Genomic DNA, 17,614 nt, shown 5'->3' on the forward strand with positions numbered 1-17,614 from the left:
TTATAAAATAGTCCTTCTCTTCCCCAGAGATTTGTGATGTCATCTCTGTTCTTTTCCTTGATGTGTGTCTAGAAGTTTCTAGAGCTTTTTAATCTTTCATATGGATTTTAGAATCAGCTTGTCGAGTTCTTAAAAATTATTTTTGTTTCTTACAGATTTTAGATTTTGATAGAAACATTGTTGAATATTTGGCTCCATTTGGAAAAAGGTGACTTCCTTATGATATTGAATCTTTCTAACAGTGAACATGGTAGATCTATCCATTTATTTAGGTCTCATTAATATTTTCCAATAATGTTATAATTTTCTTCATAAAGGTCTTGCACATCTTTTGTTAGTTTTATTCTTAAGTACTTCATAGTTTTGTTACAACTGTAAAAAATTACATTTTCTGTTTGTTAGTAGATTTTTTTATATTGCTGTTATATTCAGTTGCTCTGAAAACCTCTCTTTAATTCTAACAAATAATATGTACCTATATAATATGTATAATACATACATATAATATAATAATATAATATAATGTAATATAATACATAGAGTATAATAGAGCATCTTTGTCTTGTTCCTTATTTTATGGAGAATTCTTTTAAAATTTCATCATGAAAAATGACTTTACCTCTAGATTTGGGGTAGATAACTTTACAAGCTTTAAAAATGTCTGTCCTTATTTTGATAAGTTTTCTTTCTTTAATTGTAAAGGGATGTTGAATTTTATAAAATGCTTTTCTTCTGCATTATTTGAAATGATCATATGTTTCTCTTCTGCTTTAATCAGTCAATGCAGTATATTTACATATATTTAGATAATCTGGGTAAATTATAGAATTGTTAATATAACACATTTCTCAAAACCTACTTCTTTTCTGGTCCAAATGTTTCCACAACAGTGGCCCCCAAATTCAGATTTCAGTATGAAAGTAAGTGGAACATAATGGGTAATCCATCACACTTCCCTTTAGTTTACCATTGTTCCCTTACTAACGTCATACCATAGTTGCATTTCTGGGATAAACCCAAGTTAGTTGTTCCTTGTTCCTAATGTTTGCAACTTTGTTCACGAATGAGATGTTCATGTTCATGAATGAGATTGACCCATAATTTTCCTCCTATACAGTTCTTTCAGGTTTGGGGATCAGTGTCACAGACGCTTCATAGAATGGGTTGGAATTCTTCATAGAATTCTTTTTTTTTTTCTGACTCCCTGAAAGAATTTGCATAAATTTGGAACACTCTCTGTTTTGAAAGTTCAGTAGAATTTGTCTGAAAACCTTCAGGTCTTGGTATTTTCTTTGTAAAAAGACATTTATCTTCTAAGTAAATTTACGTAAGATTATAGGAATTTCTTTTTAGTCTGTTTTGATGTTATATTTTTCTCGGAATTTGTTCATTTGGTCTATGTCATGATAATCATCTATGTTCATAGATGGGGTTCTACCTGAAGCTTTCCTAACGTGCTTGTAAAAGCCTTGATTTAGGATTATTTTAGGTTTCTTACCATCTTTTACAGGTTATATCTGTTTACATTATGGTCAGGTAGACAGTTTGTCAACTTGTTAATTCAAGTGCAGTTCAGCCAAGTGTCTTCTCAACTAATTTTTCTAGAAAGATTTTTTTTCTTGTCTTCTCAAAGCTGATTGCCTTAGGTTTTTTTTTTTTGCTGAGGAAGATTCGCCCTGAGCTAACATCTGTGCCAATCTTCCTCTATTTTGTATGTGGGTTGCCACCAGAGCATGGCTGATGAGTGGTGTAGGTCCGTGCCCAGGATCTGAACCCATGAACCCGGGCCACTGAAGCAGAGTGCGCCAAACTTAACCATTATGCCACCAGGCCACCCCCTGCCTTAAGGTTTTTTTTTTTGTGTGAGGAGGACTAGCCCTGAGCTAACATCCGATGCCAATCCTCCCCTTTTTTCTTGAGGAAGAGTGGCCCTGAGCTAACATTCGTGCCCATCTTCCTCGACTTTATATGGGACACCACTACAGCATGGCTTACCAAGCGACGTGTCAGTGCGCGCCCGGGATCTGAATCTGTGAACCCCGGGCCACCAAAGCAGGGTGCACGCACCCAACCGCTTGCGCCACTGGGCCGGCCCCCTTGCCGTAGGTTTTTAATGAGAATATGTGAGGTATTTCTTAGCCACCTCACCCTACCCAATGTACCCAGATGTACAGTGAATATAATTGACAGTTTGACGACTTAGCATCACAAAATATCCGCTGTTATTATCTTGAATTTGGATTATATAGCATGGCACTACAGCTCTAAAAAGGCATTTAAAAAGGAAAACAACAAACAATAACACTAACAAAATCTTAATCTAAAAACTTTTTATCTCATTTTTTTTAATCTTCTAAAATTTAAATGTGTAGAAATAAACAACATTCCTGTTAAGTATGAACCTTCTGGATAATCTAGGTTTCCACGTAAATGGATATGTAGCAAATGAAGTAACTCTTTCATTCATTCATTCCTATCTGTCAAGAGAACAGATTATAATTCCACAGTAAGTAATTAATTACTTAATTTGTTCACAGTGTTAAAGATCTTTGTGAACCACGTTCAGGGCCAAGTGTAATCACACATGGTGGTGCCACCTTGTGAGTGCGTTATGAAGAATGTGCAACACCACCCTATAATTCAAGTTTTCATGAAGTGTTAAACTGCCACTTGAAACATGGAACATACTGATATTCTGAAAATATTTTGCAGGAAGAAGCTGTTTGTTTAGATGCTGAGGTAGATGAACATATTAGCTGGTTCCAGCAAGAATATGTGAAAACAGACAAGGATTGGAGAGAAATCGATAAGAGGATGAGCCAGACTTTGGAAATCAGAAGAAAGTTGATTGGGAGCAGAACGCCTCTGAAGGACATTCTTAAAATGTTTCCTTTCCTGAAGTGCCCTTATCAGGTATCTTTGCTTGCTTATAATACCCTGATTACAGTGTCCAAATTGATTTTCCTCTTTCCCCCTGCCGTGGGAACAGGCGTAGCAAGATGGTGGGTGTGAATCTCGGTTGGGTGTGTGAGGCCTCAGGGGCTGCAAATAGGATCATTTGGTAAGAATTTCTGGAAGCATATTCTGATAACACGCACTGGCTGCCTTCACATTTAAAGCATTCCCTGTCATTGGATATACTGTGGAGGCCGGGGGACCACTACTTCCAGATATTTTGACAGTGTGAGACATCTTCCCTTTGTATGCATTTAGACAATAAAGATAGTTTTTTAAGGAACTGTTAGTATGCAACATTGCTCAAAATCTATTTCCTTTATGATCTCAGATCATTTCATAAAGTGGTCTGAAAATATATGAAGTTTGATGGGTAAATCAAATACGCTGCCATTTCGTTTACTTAAGGTGGCCATTAAAGGGTCCTATTACAATTTTAGTGTAATTTAGGTGTAGTGTATAATGAGAGTCATCAGTTTTTACCTGAGAACACATTTCATGGAAGAATTCTGTGGGGTGCAATCAAGCAAATTGAAAATGAAAAGTTTTACATATTTTTCTTCTTCCCCTAAAAAAACTGAAATAAGAATTTGCCTGCATGTTTTATTTTATTATAACGTCAATATCAAACATCTGAACTTACTATGTAGCAGGCATGTTCTAGCACATTACATGGATTATTTTATCTAATCCTCTCAGCAAACCTACCTTGACTATTGCCTGTACCAGTTCTCTTAATCTTTGGGTTGCTGAGAACAGTAATAGCCAGTAGCCCCTGGCTATTAGAACAGTATGCCAGATTGACACACCTACAAAATATAATTTTAAAGCAAAAAATCTGTCAAACTGATAGTTTATAAACTTTTTAAATGTAGGGAGCATGTTTTAAACATGTTCCTAAAGTGCCTAGCAGAGTACTGTGTGTGAAATACAAATGAAGTGTTAATTTTTTGAGTGCTGAATGAGTTAGTGGATGGTTGGTGTCTTAGTCTGCTTGGGATGCTGTAACAAAAATAGCATAGACTGGGTGGCTCATAAACAACAGAAATTTATTTCTCACAGTTCTGGAGGCTGGGAAGTTTGAGATCAAGGCACTGGCAGATTCGGTGTCTGGTGAGAGCCTGCTTTCTGGTTCATGACTGACGTTTTCTAGCTGTGACTTCACCTAGCTGAAGGAGCAAGCTAGCTCTCTGGGGTCTTTTGTATAAGGGCATTAATCCCCTGCATGAGGACTCTGCCCTCATGACATAATCACTCCCAAAGGCCCCACCTCCTAACACCATCACATTGGGCATTAGGTTTCAACACATGAATTCTGGGGGAACACAAACATTCATTCGCTAGCAGATGGTAAGGCTGCTCCATCACTGATGTTGCAGCCTTAGGGGGCTTCACTGGAGTGCAGCCTGCAAAGGTTTAGTGATTAAAATAGATGAGCTGTGGTTCAGCGACCTTTCAAAGAACCATAGATGATGGTAAGTCTGAGGTCCAGTACAGCCTGAGTGAGGAGAAGAGAGATTTCAGACCTAAAACTGTCTCTCTCATGCTTTGTCCAAGTCTCTGTCTTTCCCCCATTCCCTCAGGTATTTCACCCTTTATATCCAAAATATGGATTGGGGTATGGTTTTTGTAATGACTGTGTTGTCTATTTCTTGTTTTAAATACAAGAGTTAAACATTTTAGATTTCTTCAGAAAGTACCTCCCTAACTCAGCCTTGTGTAGCTAGCTGGAATTTACGATTCATAAAGCCCTTGTTGCGCTTTCTAAAATACAAGCAAGCTTGACCTTACTTACAAATAGCCAGTTAACAACAATCTCTATAATAGGCCAGCTGCCCGCGCTCCAAACCACCCCCACCACTTGTTTCCACGACCACGGTGAAAACGCTCTGAGCTTAGGGAGCTTGTGGACACAGGGGTGGCAGAAGAGAGGCAGCTGGTGTGGAAGCCAGTCCCAGGGGCTGACACGCACCCTCCCTCACCACCTGCACTCGTCAACCTCCTCCTCTCAAAAAACTTTCTCTCAACAGAAAATTTAAAAATTTAAAATAAAAAAAAGGACTTTATTAGACTATCTGAAATATTGTCAACTAGGAATTTGTTACTGGGATCTATTGGATGTGGCACAAGACAAGCAGGAAGGAGTTGAGGGGAAAATACCAAACGCAAATTTAAACAATTCCTCAAATTTTCCAACAAATCCTTTGAGATGCTAGTTTTCACCTTACTGAGAAACTATTTCAACAATTGTCATTTAAAACTTAAGTGAAGTACCTAAGAATCACCAGCTAATACAATAAAGTCTGAAAGGAAAAGAAAATAAAGGAATCTGAGTTCTGCTTTTGGCCATGATGGAGTAACCAGTACTGGTCTTGCCTTCCCACCATTAGCATGGATACATCTGGGAAAAAATATATGAAGCTAATGCTTCCAGGCATTGGATAGTAGGCATCCCAGGACTCTGATCCTTGATAAAAAGGGAACACCTAGGATGTGCCCCAGCTTTCTACCTCAGGGTTACTTTCTAGATCATGGCACAGAAATGTGGAAGCCAATCAGAATGTGGTGGTCTCTCTGAGCTGCACAGGAAGAGAGTGGAGTTTGGGAATGATGAAGCAGTTGGTATCTTCAGGACACTGTACTAGAGGAAGCGGGGGGCGGGGCAGAATTCTACATAGAGATCCCCCAGAGGTCCCTGGGTGAGGGCTAGACTACACGGGATGAGACCCTGCAATAACATACATAGAGAGGCTGCTAGAGAACTGAAAGCTGATATCAGAGGCCACACAGTGTTGCAAAATAAGAGTTCTGGCCAATCAGAGTGGAGAGAGCTTGCTGAGCACCTTGGGTGTCCATCTGAGACTCTAGAAAGTTGACACTTTATATCCTAGATGAGTCAGGGTCATTACCCCGGACTAAGGACAAAAACCAAAACAGATCTGTCCAAATGATAAAATCAAGTCTGACAGGACCAGAAGGATCGACCAGTGATTTCTTTAGCTGCCTGCCAGAACACATCTAGTACCCTGGAAAGGAACACAGTGTAATCCAGACTCCCGACGAGTGGGTCACTAGGAGGAATCGTGAGTGGTGCCACTCCAGGTTTCTACTCCTGGATTCCTGGCCCCGTGAATCTTGGCTACGAGAGAAACAGCACCATATATTGGATGCTAATTCAGAGCATATACAGCCTCCTGGAGAATCTTTCTCCAGCCTTGCAGGGAATTGCTAGCTAACTGGTGCTCTAGCTGAGTCTTCACAGGCCGTTCCACTCTTCTATCAAGCCAGCTGCCTCACGACGGTGGGGAACATGGTAAGACCAGTGAATTCCATCTACCATTACTGTGGGGCATCTCAGCAGAGAAATGGAAAATATGTTAAAAAAGAACTAAACTGAAATTTAGAAGTGAAAAGAACGTTTATCTAGAATGAAAACATCACTGGATAGGGAAATGCATATTGAGAAATGCACAGAAAGGGTCTGTGAACTTGAAAATAGATCAATAGAAATTATCCAATCTCAATAACAAAAAGAAAAAGGATTAAGATTAGTAACCTGTGGGGCAAAACCTGGGGTTGTGGAGAGAGGGGCTTTTCTGTGGCTGAACATTCACGGCTGGGAGTTTGGCTACATGAGGTGTGGGGAAAGTACACAAATAAGTCAATACACTGAGGATAATGGGAGCCAAGTTTCTCACTGTTGAAGAGTTAGAATGTATGGAAAGGGAAGTTAGAATAAGCCCTGTGGTATTGGGCTGGAACTGAAGGTATCAGTGTAAACTCATTGTTTTTAATATTTATATAGGTATCTAAACAGATATAGACGTGTGTATGTGTACAAATACATGCTTCCCAGCTTTGTTCTGTGAGAAATCCTAGAGCAATAACACCTCTGTAACAAGGAGCACTCCTAGGGCTGAAATCTTAGTTTCTAAATACCAGTCTCAATTAAAAGGAACCAGGGCTCTTGGGGAAACAGCTGATTCCAGGGCTGGGCAGAAAAAATACAAGATGAACCTGAGATATTCTGTGGTGCTAGAAATTAAGGAAGTGATCACAGACTAATAGGCTATGTCAAGAGGTCACAGGAGTCAGCTTGAAGCAGCTCCCACTGGCCAAATCTAGATAATCCGAGCATTAATATAAATAATTATATTTATATTAATATAGGTATGATTATATTTATAATTAATTAATATGAATACAAATAAAGAACCAGATTTATAACGATTTGAGTAAAATAGAAATTTATTAGTCTGTAGTGATAGAAATAAAGGAATAAATAAATAAATGTGGAAGAAGAATAAGCTCTATGCTGGAGTAGAAAGCCAACTAATAAATTTAGAAAGAATGATGGAATTACCATTTGGCAACTCGCATAGTAATCCTCGATTCAGGCAAGAATCATTGATGGATGCTAAATTTCATGTTCAAAGTTACAAGAGGAAGAAGATATTTACATAAACACAAGGTATCTCCCCATAAAATACTTACAACTATATATTAATTAATAAGTACAACATATATATTAATTAATTAATCTGAAGAAACCTGCAGATTCCATCTTAACCAAGTGATAAAAGTTAATATCTTTAATAATGGGACCACTTACCATCTTCCTGATGCAGTGAGAAGTGCTAGCATTCTTCCTAAAAGCAAACCTAGAATGAGGGACGTTTTACAAAGGAATTGGCCTCTACTTTTCAAAATTGTCAAGGAATATAAGGAAAAACCAAGAAGCTGTTTTAGACTGAAGTCTGAAGGAGACTAAAGAGACATGATACCTAAATCTCACATGTGTTCCTGGATTAGATCCAGGACTTAGAAAGAACATGACTGGAACAACTGGCGAGCTTGAATGGGGTCTGTGGATTAGATTTTCCTGATTTCGATGGTTTTGCTATGGTTACCTAGGAGGGTGTCCTTGTACTTAGGAAATATGCAGTGAAGAGTTAAGGGGAAATGGGCATCATGTCTACAGCTTACTTTCAAATGGATCAGAATTATTAGCATCAGGGGAAGTTGCACGAAGGGTATACACGAGCTCTACTATTTCTGCAACTTTAATGTAAACTTGAAATTATTTCAAAATAAAAGGTTAAAAAAATTCCTAGCCTATGCGCCCAGGAAAGTGGAGGAATATTCCCCCACTTCATACTTCACTTCATAACTCCCTGCTGAGAGCAGACCCTTTTAGGGTATTAATCTAGATTAGTGGTCCACTGAGGGCTGCCTGACAATAGCCACTACGCCTTCATGAGAATGTGCATTCCGGTTTTCGGACAGCTTTTAGACCTAATCTTTGGGCAATTTATGATCTACTAAAATATTCAAGGAACGATGAGACCCAGTGGGTAGTATGTACGGTTCTTTACAGAGTTTTATGGAAAATGATGATTACGTTGATTCCTACTAGAGTGGGTAATGAATAGTCTTATAATGCCACTGTAGAAAAACAGTGGGGAGGGTGACAGTGGTGGTGGAATTCTCTGAGGGGAAGAACTTAGGCAGGGGCAGGAGGTGCTTTGATCTTGAAGTCAAATCTCCTACACTTACACTGTTTCTCACTCTTTATTCCTGTCTGATCTTACAGAGTCTCTAAAGCTCTCTCCTTTCCCTTTAGGATACTATGCTTAGCTATTTTCCAAGGTTTGCCTCCTAAAACCTAACAATTTTCTTTTTTGCCTCTTGTTGGACACTGCCAAAACATAACAATGTAGTTTACCTAAAGAAATGTAAGATCCTAGAATCTTAGCTGGGTAATCCAAATAGCCAAAATACGCATATATACTTTGGAACCATTATTTATTTATTTTCTTTCTTTTAATTTTTTGTTTATTGCAGTAACATTGGTTTATAACATTGTATAAATTTCAGGTGTACATCATTATACTTCTATTGCTGCATAGATTACATCATGTTCACCACCCAAATACTAATTACAACCCATCACCACACACATGTGCTGAATCATCCCTTGCGCCCTCCTCCCTCCCCCCTTCCCCTCTGGTAACCACCAATCCAATCTCTGTCTCTATGTGTTTGTTTATTGTTGTTATTATCTACTACTTAATGAAGGAAATCATATGGTACTTGGCCTTCTCCCTCTGACTTATTTCACTTTGCATAATACCCTCAATGTCCATCCACGTTGTCACAAATGGCTGGATTTCATCGTTTCTTATGGCTGAGTAGTATTCCATTGTGTATATATACCACGTCTTCTTTATCCATTTGTCCCTTGATGGGTACTTAGGTTGCTTCCAAGTCTTGGCTATTGTGAATAACGCTGCAATGAACACAGGGGTGCATGTATCTTTACGCATTGGTGTTTTCAAGTTCTTTGGATAAATACCCAGCAGTGGAATAGCTGGATCATATGGTAGTTCTATCCTTGATTTTTTGAGGAATCGCCATACTGTTTTCCATAGTGGCTGTACCAGTTTGCACTCCCACCAGCAGTGTATGAGAGCTCCCTTCTCTCCACATCCTCTCCAACACATGTTGTTTCCTGTCTTGTTAATGATAGCCATTCTGACTGGCGTGAGGTGATATCTCATTGTAGTTTTGATTTGCATTTCCGTGATAGTTAATGATTTTGAACATCTTTTCATGTGTCTGTTGGCCATCTGTATATCTTCTTTGGAGAAACGTCTGTTCAGGTCTTTTGCCCATTTTTTAATTGGGTTGTTAGTTTTTTTTGTTGTTGAGATGCATGAGTTCTTTATATATTTTGGAGATTAACCCCTTATCAGATGTATGGTTTGCAAATATCTTCTCCCAATTGTTAGGTTGTCTTTTTGTTTTGTTGATGGTTTCCTTTGCTGTGCAGAACCATTGTTTAGTTGAATCTGCATCCAGAGTTTTAATTCTATGGACTGAGAAGATTGCCATGTCCATCATTTATCTCTTCCTGTTCACTGTGGGCTTCCATTCTTCTCTCCTCCTCCGTCCTAAGTCTTTACTTCTCCACTAAAGCTACTTGAATATCTAGTATATATTTTAAACTAGCATTCAAAGCTTAATATAATTCTATATTCTAAGTGTTATTTACTTCCTTACATTCTATGCATTAGCTTTTCTTGTGATCTGATGTATTTTACTTCTTTTTTCAGATGTTTAAAGAATTCCAACTTCTTACAAGAACAGATATCTATAAGAAAACAAGGCACATTTTGGAATCCTATTCAGAAAATATACTGACTTCTCTTTCAGTGGTGGACAATCCAATCCATATCGCATTGCAAGAAAAAATGAAACAGCACACAGATGAAGACATGTTGAAACGTTAGTAAACCTGAGGGGTGGGGTGATCTGGTCTCAGTTATCTGTATAATTCAAGATAATTAGAAAAGTTCTGTGTTGGTAATAAGTAAAATTTAGTGAAACAACACGTGGGAAAGAAAAAAGAATTTCTCAAATAGGAGGAGGTATAGATTTAAAAAGTACGTTCAATATTGTAAAATTATATTTAGGGAGCCAGTAACTTGTTAATTTCATAATATAAATCACAAGGTAAATCATGATAAAATCATCCTGGCTGATGGATCTTATCCTCTACTGGCTGTGATCTGGGGGCAGAACATGAGATCTTGAATGTTTATTGAAGGGGATGTTGGTTCAAAATGGTCAAGAAACACTGATCTAAGAAGGCTAGCTGTTCTCTGTAGAAGGTAACGATTAAAAAAAAATCCAGAAGTTTTAATATTAGCTTTGCTTACAACAATTGGTAAAAGTTTATTTTTACTCGGACTGTTTGCTTTGACAGATATGAAGATGACAGCCACATGTTTACTCCTACCAGATGTTTTTGGGGATGATCCCAGCCTTTTTGTCATTATGAATGAGAAGGTATGCAGTGTATCAATGATCATTGGTTTGACATTTCACACAGTTATATAATTTATTTGAAAATGGGATGGTGGTCTATTTTTAAATGTTTTGTCATATTTACAAATTTGACAAATTTGTAAACATGACAAATTTATAAATATGACAAATTTGTCATATTTGCAAATATGCTAAAAATTGCAATAAGCTAATTTATTATAATATCATGGTTAAATTGAGAACCTTGTATTATTTAGCTATTTTACACATCATGGGGTGGTGACTCCATTATCCTTTTTTTTCAGGTGCAAGTGTCCACGCCTGTGTTAGAAGTTAAGAACCCTTTCAACATTGATGTCTGTGAATTTTCTTTGTATTTAGAAAAAGAGAGGCTCACACAAGTAGACGACTGTGTCACGGCCTTGGCTGCTCTCATAGCTGCCTTTCACGTATTTGGGATCGAGTGTCCAAGAAGACTGTCCCAAACCCTCAACTTTCTAGAAACACTGATTTTTGATATGCACAGTCCCTATTTTCCTTCTGTGAATGAAAAGGAAAAGCAAGTAGGATTTCAACAACCAGTCACTTAATGATCACGCCAAATATTGTATCAGAATTGATCTCTGGGGCAGCTGAAACTTTTATACAAAGTTGTTTAAATTTAGGGTACGGTAGTGGGTAGGTATTAGAAAGTCATGTCTCAAAGGTGTGAATGAATTTCAATGCCTTCTATCTTTACACTTAGATACTTAAGTTCTCTGTGAAAGTCTGTAATAAAATACTACTTAGCTGCTTATTTTTGAGGTCTGAGAAATTCCATGGTCCAAGTTACACTTTCAAGGATGCATTATTTTTTAAAAGACACTACACTTCAGATTTCCTCAAATCCTCTGGATTGGGGTATGACTTTGTACTTCACGTGCCCACCTTTGAGAGACTTAATGCCCAGGAGCTGCACATCTGAGGCCCGTAGGCTGCCTCATTGGTCTGACCACTGCTTGGAAACATTTTGAATTTAACATTTTAAGAGGATGCATATACTTCCCAGTTCTGTCTCTCCCAGCTGACCTGCCTGGCTCTGGACGTTTGGTGGGTTTCCTTCAACCACAGTTGTTGAGAACAAGGGCTGCTTTATTCTTGAGGTCTCCTCACCGTGGGCCCATCTCGCTGGCACCGATCTCCGAGCACCTGTGACCTGTGTCATGTTCCACTGCTTCCCCCATTAAGGTGTAACGATTCACCCGGTTCTTGTCTCCCCACACGGTTTCTGGTGTTCCCCGGCCTTGACCTCGGTGTTCGTGTCTGCCCTGGTTGCTGCCTGGGCTTGTTCGGATCCGTAATATGGAGCTGGCTCGTCACTCCCAGAGCCACTTGGGCTTCAGCTTCCAGTTTTCAGGGTAGGCCCCTTCCTAGACCTGCCCTCCAGCATCTCTCAGGAGACCTACTTCTGGTTCCTCATCCAGCCCGGAGTCCCAGGTTGTAACTCTGTTCCTTCTGTTCAGAACGATGGCTGCACAAGCACTTTGTAGGTCTAACAAGACTCAGCGCACTTTCGCTCTTTCCCAAGTATTTCACAAGGAGAGACTACAACACTACAGTTTTAAGGTGCCCCTTGCTGTCATCATCACAATATCAACATCACTCATCGGTTTTGATAGAACAGGTTGGTTTGGAGACTGAAGAGATTTCAGTTGCTAATTCTTGCATCACAATGAGATGAGCAATTCCTGGGTTACTTCATCAAATTAAATTTCTTAAAAAGTCTAGGAAGAAAGAGGTTCATATGACTTACTGAAGAAATATTTTTATAATATACATCTCTGGAAATACTGCAAAAGATTTATTCTAATATCTTTTTCTCTATAAGGACTGCTATTAAAACGCTTAAGTCAGTGAGATAAAGAAAGTGAACGGTCAGTTGCCCACCTCTGCAATGACCAGTCACCACCTACGAGAACGGACAGGCAGAGTGAGTAACAATTCGGTACATGTCATTTTCACATAACCTAGTCCCTATTCCACAGTTGCCGTTTATTCCGATTCATGAGAATGTGCCTTTAGCTCCTTAGAGACTTTCCTTTATTTTTCCTGAATATTTCCTCCCCCCATTTGTAAGTTTCATAATCTGTCTTATTCCTCTTCTCCCAAATGAATTTGCCAAGTTCTTAACAATTCCTTTCCTCAAGAGGTCCACAATCTCTCTGGCTGAGGTTGAATGAAAGCCTCCCTTGTTCCTTTAGGCTGGGGCAGAGGGCCAGGGGTGGGGCTGCAGGAAACTGCAGGGAAGTTTGGCTGCAAACATGACACAGACATGAGCTGACCACAGGGCAGGTTCAGGGAAGCTTTATTGTCTCTTTCAATGGTGCACCTGTCCCCAGTGCCCAGCATGGCCCTGCCACTTGGTAAAATCCAATACTGCTTGACTAACATAACCCTATTTTCTTTGGAGGCTGAGTCCATTGAATCTAGAAGTTGCAAAAGGGCAGCCTGGGGCCATATTTCAACCTGCAGACAGGTCTCACTTGGCTTGCACAGTGTAATGTTTTTAAATGCCTTTAGATGGGAATCAGGTTCCACATTCCCCATCCCCCATCTCTCCCTTTATCTTACCCCAAGCCTGCTTCTCTCATTTCAGGGACCTCCCCGTCATCATGGCTCCCTATTTCCTCCGTTAAAACTTAGACTATATCTCAGGGATGGAATGGTGAAAAGGTTTCCACTTCCTGCGGTAGACTGCTCCACCCTAAGGATGCTTAATGCTCGCCTCTAACATATAACAACATGCTGCTTAGAATGAGTGCTGTTTTCAGTAAGATTTGAAAGTCCTTTTGTTAAAATATATGCTTTAAACCAGAAAGGAGAAGTCTCCAAAGGGCATGAGTCCTATTTGACCAAGTAATATAATTTTTCCTTTGTGTGTCATTCTTCACATTATCTGGGACATAGTTCAACAAACAATTCTGAATCCTACAGATCCATTACACAGCTCTCAATGCCCATATGTTTGGTACTGTTCCTGCTCTCTTTCACCCCTCCTATTTGACAAGCTTTCTTAAAAATCATACTTATGTAAAAGAGTATCTGCAATTAAGATTTTATTTCATTCATGTCAGATATAACAAGTGCAACTTGAATGTACAAATTCTGAAGAAAACATAAAAAAGGGAAAAAAAAACCAACAATGAAAAACTTATTTAAGCAGATTCATGCAAAGAAATGAATGGGACCCTGCAGATGTCATGGATCTTGTTTCACCTGGAATTATGACAAATGCAAAGGACTGCTCACAGACTTCCAACAGGGGACACCAGAGGAAGTCCTACATCAGGAAAAATGAGAGCAACTAAGGAGAGAGGTGGAACTTTCCCCGGAATTCAGACAGCATGCTGCAAACTTACTTTACTTTTAAATAGTCCTAAATAAATGTCCAATCCCAGAATTAGAAACTACATCTGAAGGCTGATAAAACAATTTACCTCTTGCATTGGAAATGCATTCCTGCAAAGAAACACTACCACTATCAGTTCATAGGTCACCAAGGGCTTTCCTTTAAAGGGCACCTATATGCTTATATGTTGAGGCAAACTGCTCTACAGAGAGAAGGGTCTTCCAAAACAGGTTTTGAATAATTGCTTTGGGAAATCGCCTCCCTGATCTGCGAGCATTTAGTGTAAACTGCTGTTGCTCCCTCCCACCCTGCCTTTTCAGTAAAATCTCTATACTCTCTTCAGTCAACCCTGAAGAAAAGCTTTGGGTTTAGAGGACACCACAAGATCTGAGACACAGCTCTGTGTGGATTAGTGTTTCTATCCACAGAATGAGCCCTTACCCATCTCTGAGGAGCACCAGTTACCTCGATGACCATTAGCGAGAAGCTCAAGATAATCTCATAAATAGTTCCAGAACCTTACAAACACCCCCTCCCCCCCAATGTAACTGCATATTCCTCTGATACTATTGAAGACGTGTAAACACACAGGGCACCACGATCTATGAGACTGATGTCATTATACATCACCTAATTTATTTATGTTTATATATTTTATTTTTCAATTCCATTATTTATATACATGTTTTTGGTAATTATCGTAAAGATGCTGGTGAAAAGTAATTTGTTTAACATTTCATAATACGTGCAAAAGTAAAAACACTGATTTAAAGGAAAGTAATTTTTACAACTATTCAGCCCCAACAAATTATGACAAGCAGTTAGGCAATAGCATTACTTGCAAAGTTATACTTAGCATAATGTCGCAATTCAAAATATGGCACAGAATCAACAATACACATAACAGTCCCGCTGGCCGCACTTCGCCAGGTTTTGACTAATTTGGTTTAAGTTGAAATCTGATTATATAAAAAGATTCCTGAAAGTATTGAAAAAGAAAACAGTGTGCATGAAAGAGAATTCAACTATGTTTACAAAATGCGGAAAGTTCTTACTCTGCCCCCCTTATCCATAAATAATTAATGAAGTCCCCCTTTCCCCCCACCCTCCAGCCTCAAAAAGATTTACAAAGATAAATTTAGCTCAGTGAACAGAACCAAAAGATGACTGTTGTTCAACAGTACCCGGTTAAAAGCTCGAGCACTTTCATAGGAATTCATATACATTGTCTCTCGAGGAATATAAATAATCCGATATCACTGTTCTTCTGAGTTTTGGAGACTTCTCACTTAGGAGTTATAACTGTTCTTGTGCTTTGAATAAAACATGAGCTTTAAAGCAGAAAGCTGACAGTATTCAAAATTCACCATCTTCAAAGTTCATTGTGAGAGTTCTTCTCTGCAGCTTTGAACATCAGGATAGAATTGAAAATTTTGAGAGCAGGGCCCAGCTTAATGCTCATAATTTTAACAATGTCTGTTTGGGTCATAAGCAGAAATGCTTCTCCATCAATTTGCTAAAATGGGAGGAAGAGACAAAAGATTGTGAATCAATCAGATATAGTGTTGTGGGAAATATTCACAGTTAAATTATCAGCTGTCTTCTACACAGCAACACTAAAACGGCACAGACAGGAGTTCATGTGCACAAACAACATTGCCTGATAAGCAGACCTTTCTTATCTACAACAACACACCCGAGTGTGGACTGCAAGCAAAGTAAAACTCACTCATCTGAAAAAATCAAGAAATCAGCCAGCAGGAAAATGGAAGGTGCTTGTGATTCCTCTGATTTAGGCAATGAGTTGAGAAGAATTTGGAAAAATCTGAGGTGTCTCAACTCCCGTTCATATCACGGTAGGTTTTATTTATTTATTTATTTTTAACAGTTTTATTTATTTATTTTTTGTGAGGAAGATCAGCCCTGAGCTAACATTCATGCTAATCCTCCTCTTTTTGCTGAGGAAGACCGGCTCTGAGCTAACATCTATTGCCAATCCTCCTCCTTTTTATTTTTTCCCCAAAGCCCCAGTAAAGAGTTGTATGTCGTAGTTGCACATCCTTCTAGTTGCTGTATGTGGGACGCGGCCTCAGCATGGCCGAAGAAGCGGTGCGTTGGTGCGCGCCCGGGATCCGAACCTGGGCCGCCAGTAGCGGACCACACGCCCTTAACTGCTAAGCCACGGGGCCGGCCCCTCGCGGTAGGTTTTAGAATTAGAGATGAGAAGAGGTACACAGATGTTTATGGATACAAACAAAGGAAATCAGGCAAACATCAGCTACATGCTAACAATTTTTTTTTTCACCTTCCACCATGAAGAAAAGCATCAGTGATGATATTCATTTCTAAAGTGGCCACAATTATTCTTCATATACAGAAGAAAAGCAGTTACTAATAAGGGCAATCAACAGTGTAGTTTGAAAAACATGAGACTGGTGTTAAGAAATGCAGACTCCATGCTGGTTCTTCCAATACTTGGGTAACTATGAGAAACGCCTTTCCTCTCTCTGCATCTCTTCTAAGACTAAAAATCCACGCTTCTACAGAATAGAGTACTTTGAGGTTCAAAGACACTCTAAGGAAGATGACGTGGTTTCGTGGGCAGAGCAAAGAAGTAGAATCTTTTTGTATGACTTTCAGCTCTTGAGGAGTTCCACCATCTTAAAAAAATTGACTGACTTCTCCTTCAGTTTTCCCATATTGCACAAAAAGTAAAACATGCATTTGTCCTCTGCCTCAGAGTACACTGGAAACCTTGATAGCAGTACACAGTTCTGGGTTGAATTGTGTCCTTCTCAAATCTGTATGTTGAAGTCCTAGGCCCCAGTAACCTCAGAATGTGACCTTATTTGGAAACAGGGTCACTGTAGATGTAATTAGTTACGATGACGTTCCAGTAGAGTAGGCTGGGCCCCTAATTCAAGATGACTGGTGTCCTTATTAAAAGGAGAAATTTGGACACAGAGACAGACACATATAGAGGGCAGATGATGTGAAGACAAAGAAAGAAAGAACACCATCTACAAGCCAAGGAGGGAGGCCTGGAACAGGTCCTAGGAAGGAAGCAACCCACCCTGTCAACACCTTGACTTCTCACCTTCCTCTGACTTTTAGCCTCCAGAATTGGGTGACAACAAATTTCTGCTGTTTAAGCTACCAATTTATGGCACTTTGTCACAGCAGCCCTAGCTAACTAATTCTACTCTAAATTCTGTAAACGGTTCACTAAATAAAGGCTGATATAATTAAATAACTATTTCTTAAAATTTTCTTGTCTCATCTAAAAATAAAAAACCTGTAAACATAAACTGCCTACACACCTAAGCAGTAAGAACTAGAGTCATCTTATACAACTTCAATTAACAATGACGTGGAAAAAGTTTGCTAATTTTCAGCAAGGAAACATCCTGCTGTCTTAACTGAGAAGGAAAGACATTGCCA

General features: G+C 39.1%; 2 protein-coding genes across 8 annotated transcripts in view; one reads left to right on the forward strand and one right to left on the reverse strand.

Moving 5' to 3' along the window:
- Positions 1-11,579, forward strand: part of SAMD3 (sterile alpha motif domain containing 3) — a 50,878-nt gene extending 39,299 nt beyond the window's left edge. Inside the window, exons 7-10 of the mRNA XM_058566309.1 lie at positions 2,713-2,913; positions 10,071-10,242; positions 10,724-10,806; positions 11,091-11,579. Coding sequence (XP_058422292.1) covers positions 2,713-2,913; positions 10,071-10,242; positions 10,724-10,806; positions 11,091-11,375 — 741 coding nt within the window. The 3' untranslated portion in view covers positions 11,376-11,579. The remainder of the gene's footprint in view (positions 1-2,712; positions 2,914-10,070; positions 10,243-10,723; positions 10,807-11,090) is intronic.
- A 3,208-nt stretch (positions 11,580-14,787) lies between these two features.
- Positions 14,788-17,614, reverse strand: part of L3MBTL3 (L3MBTL histone methyl-lysine binding protein 3) — a 115,024-nt gene continuing 112,197 nt past the window's right edge. For all 7 annotated transcript variants that reach the window (XM_058566307.1, XM_058566301.1, XM_058566304.1 and 4 more), the window contains one exon: positions 14,788-15,689. In XM_058566307.1, coding sequence (XP_058422290.1) covers positions 15,546-15,689 — 144 coding nt within the window. In that variant the 3' untranslated portion in view covers positions 14,788-15,545. The remainder of the gene's footprint in view (positions 15,690-17,614) is intronic.

This window comes from Diceros bicornis, chromosome 23, assembly GCF_020826845.1.
Source record: "Diceros bicornis minor isolate mBicDic1 chromosome 23, mDicBic1.mat.cur, whole genome shotgun sequence".
Lineage (NCBI taxonomy): Eukaryota > Metazoa > Chordata > Mammalia > Perissodactyla > Rhinocerotidae > Diceros > Diceros bicornis.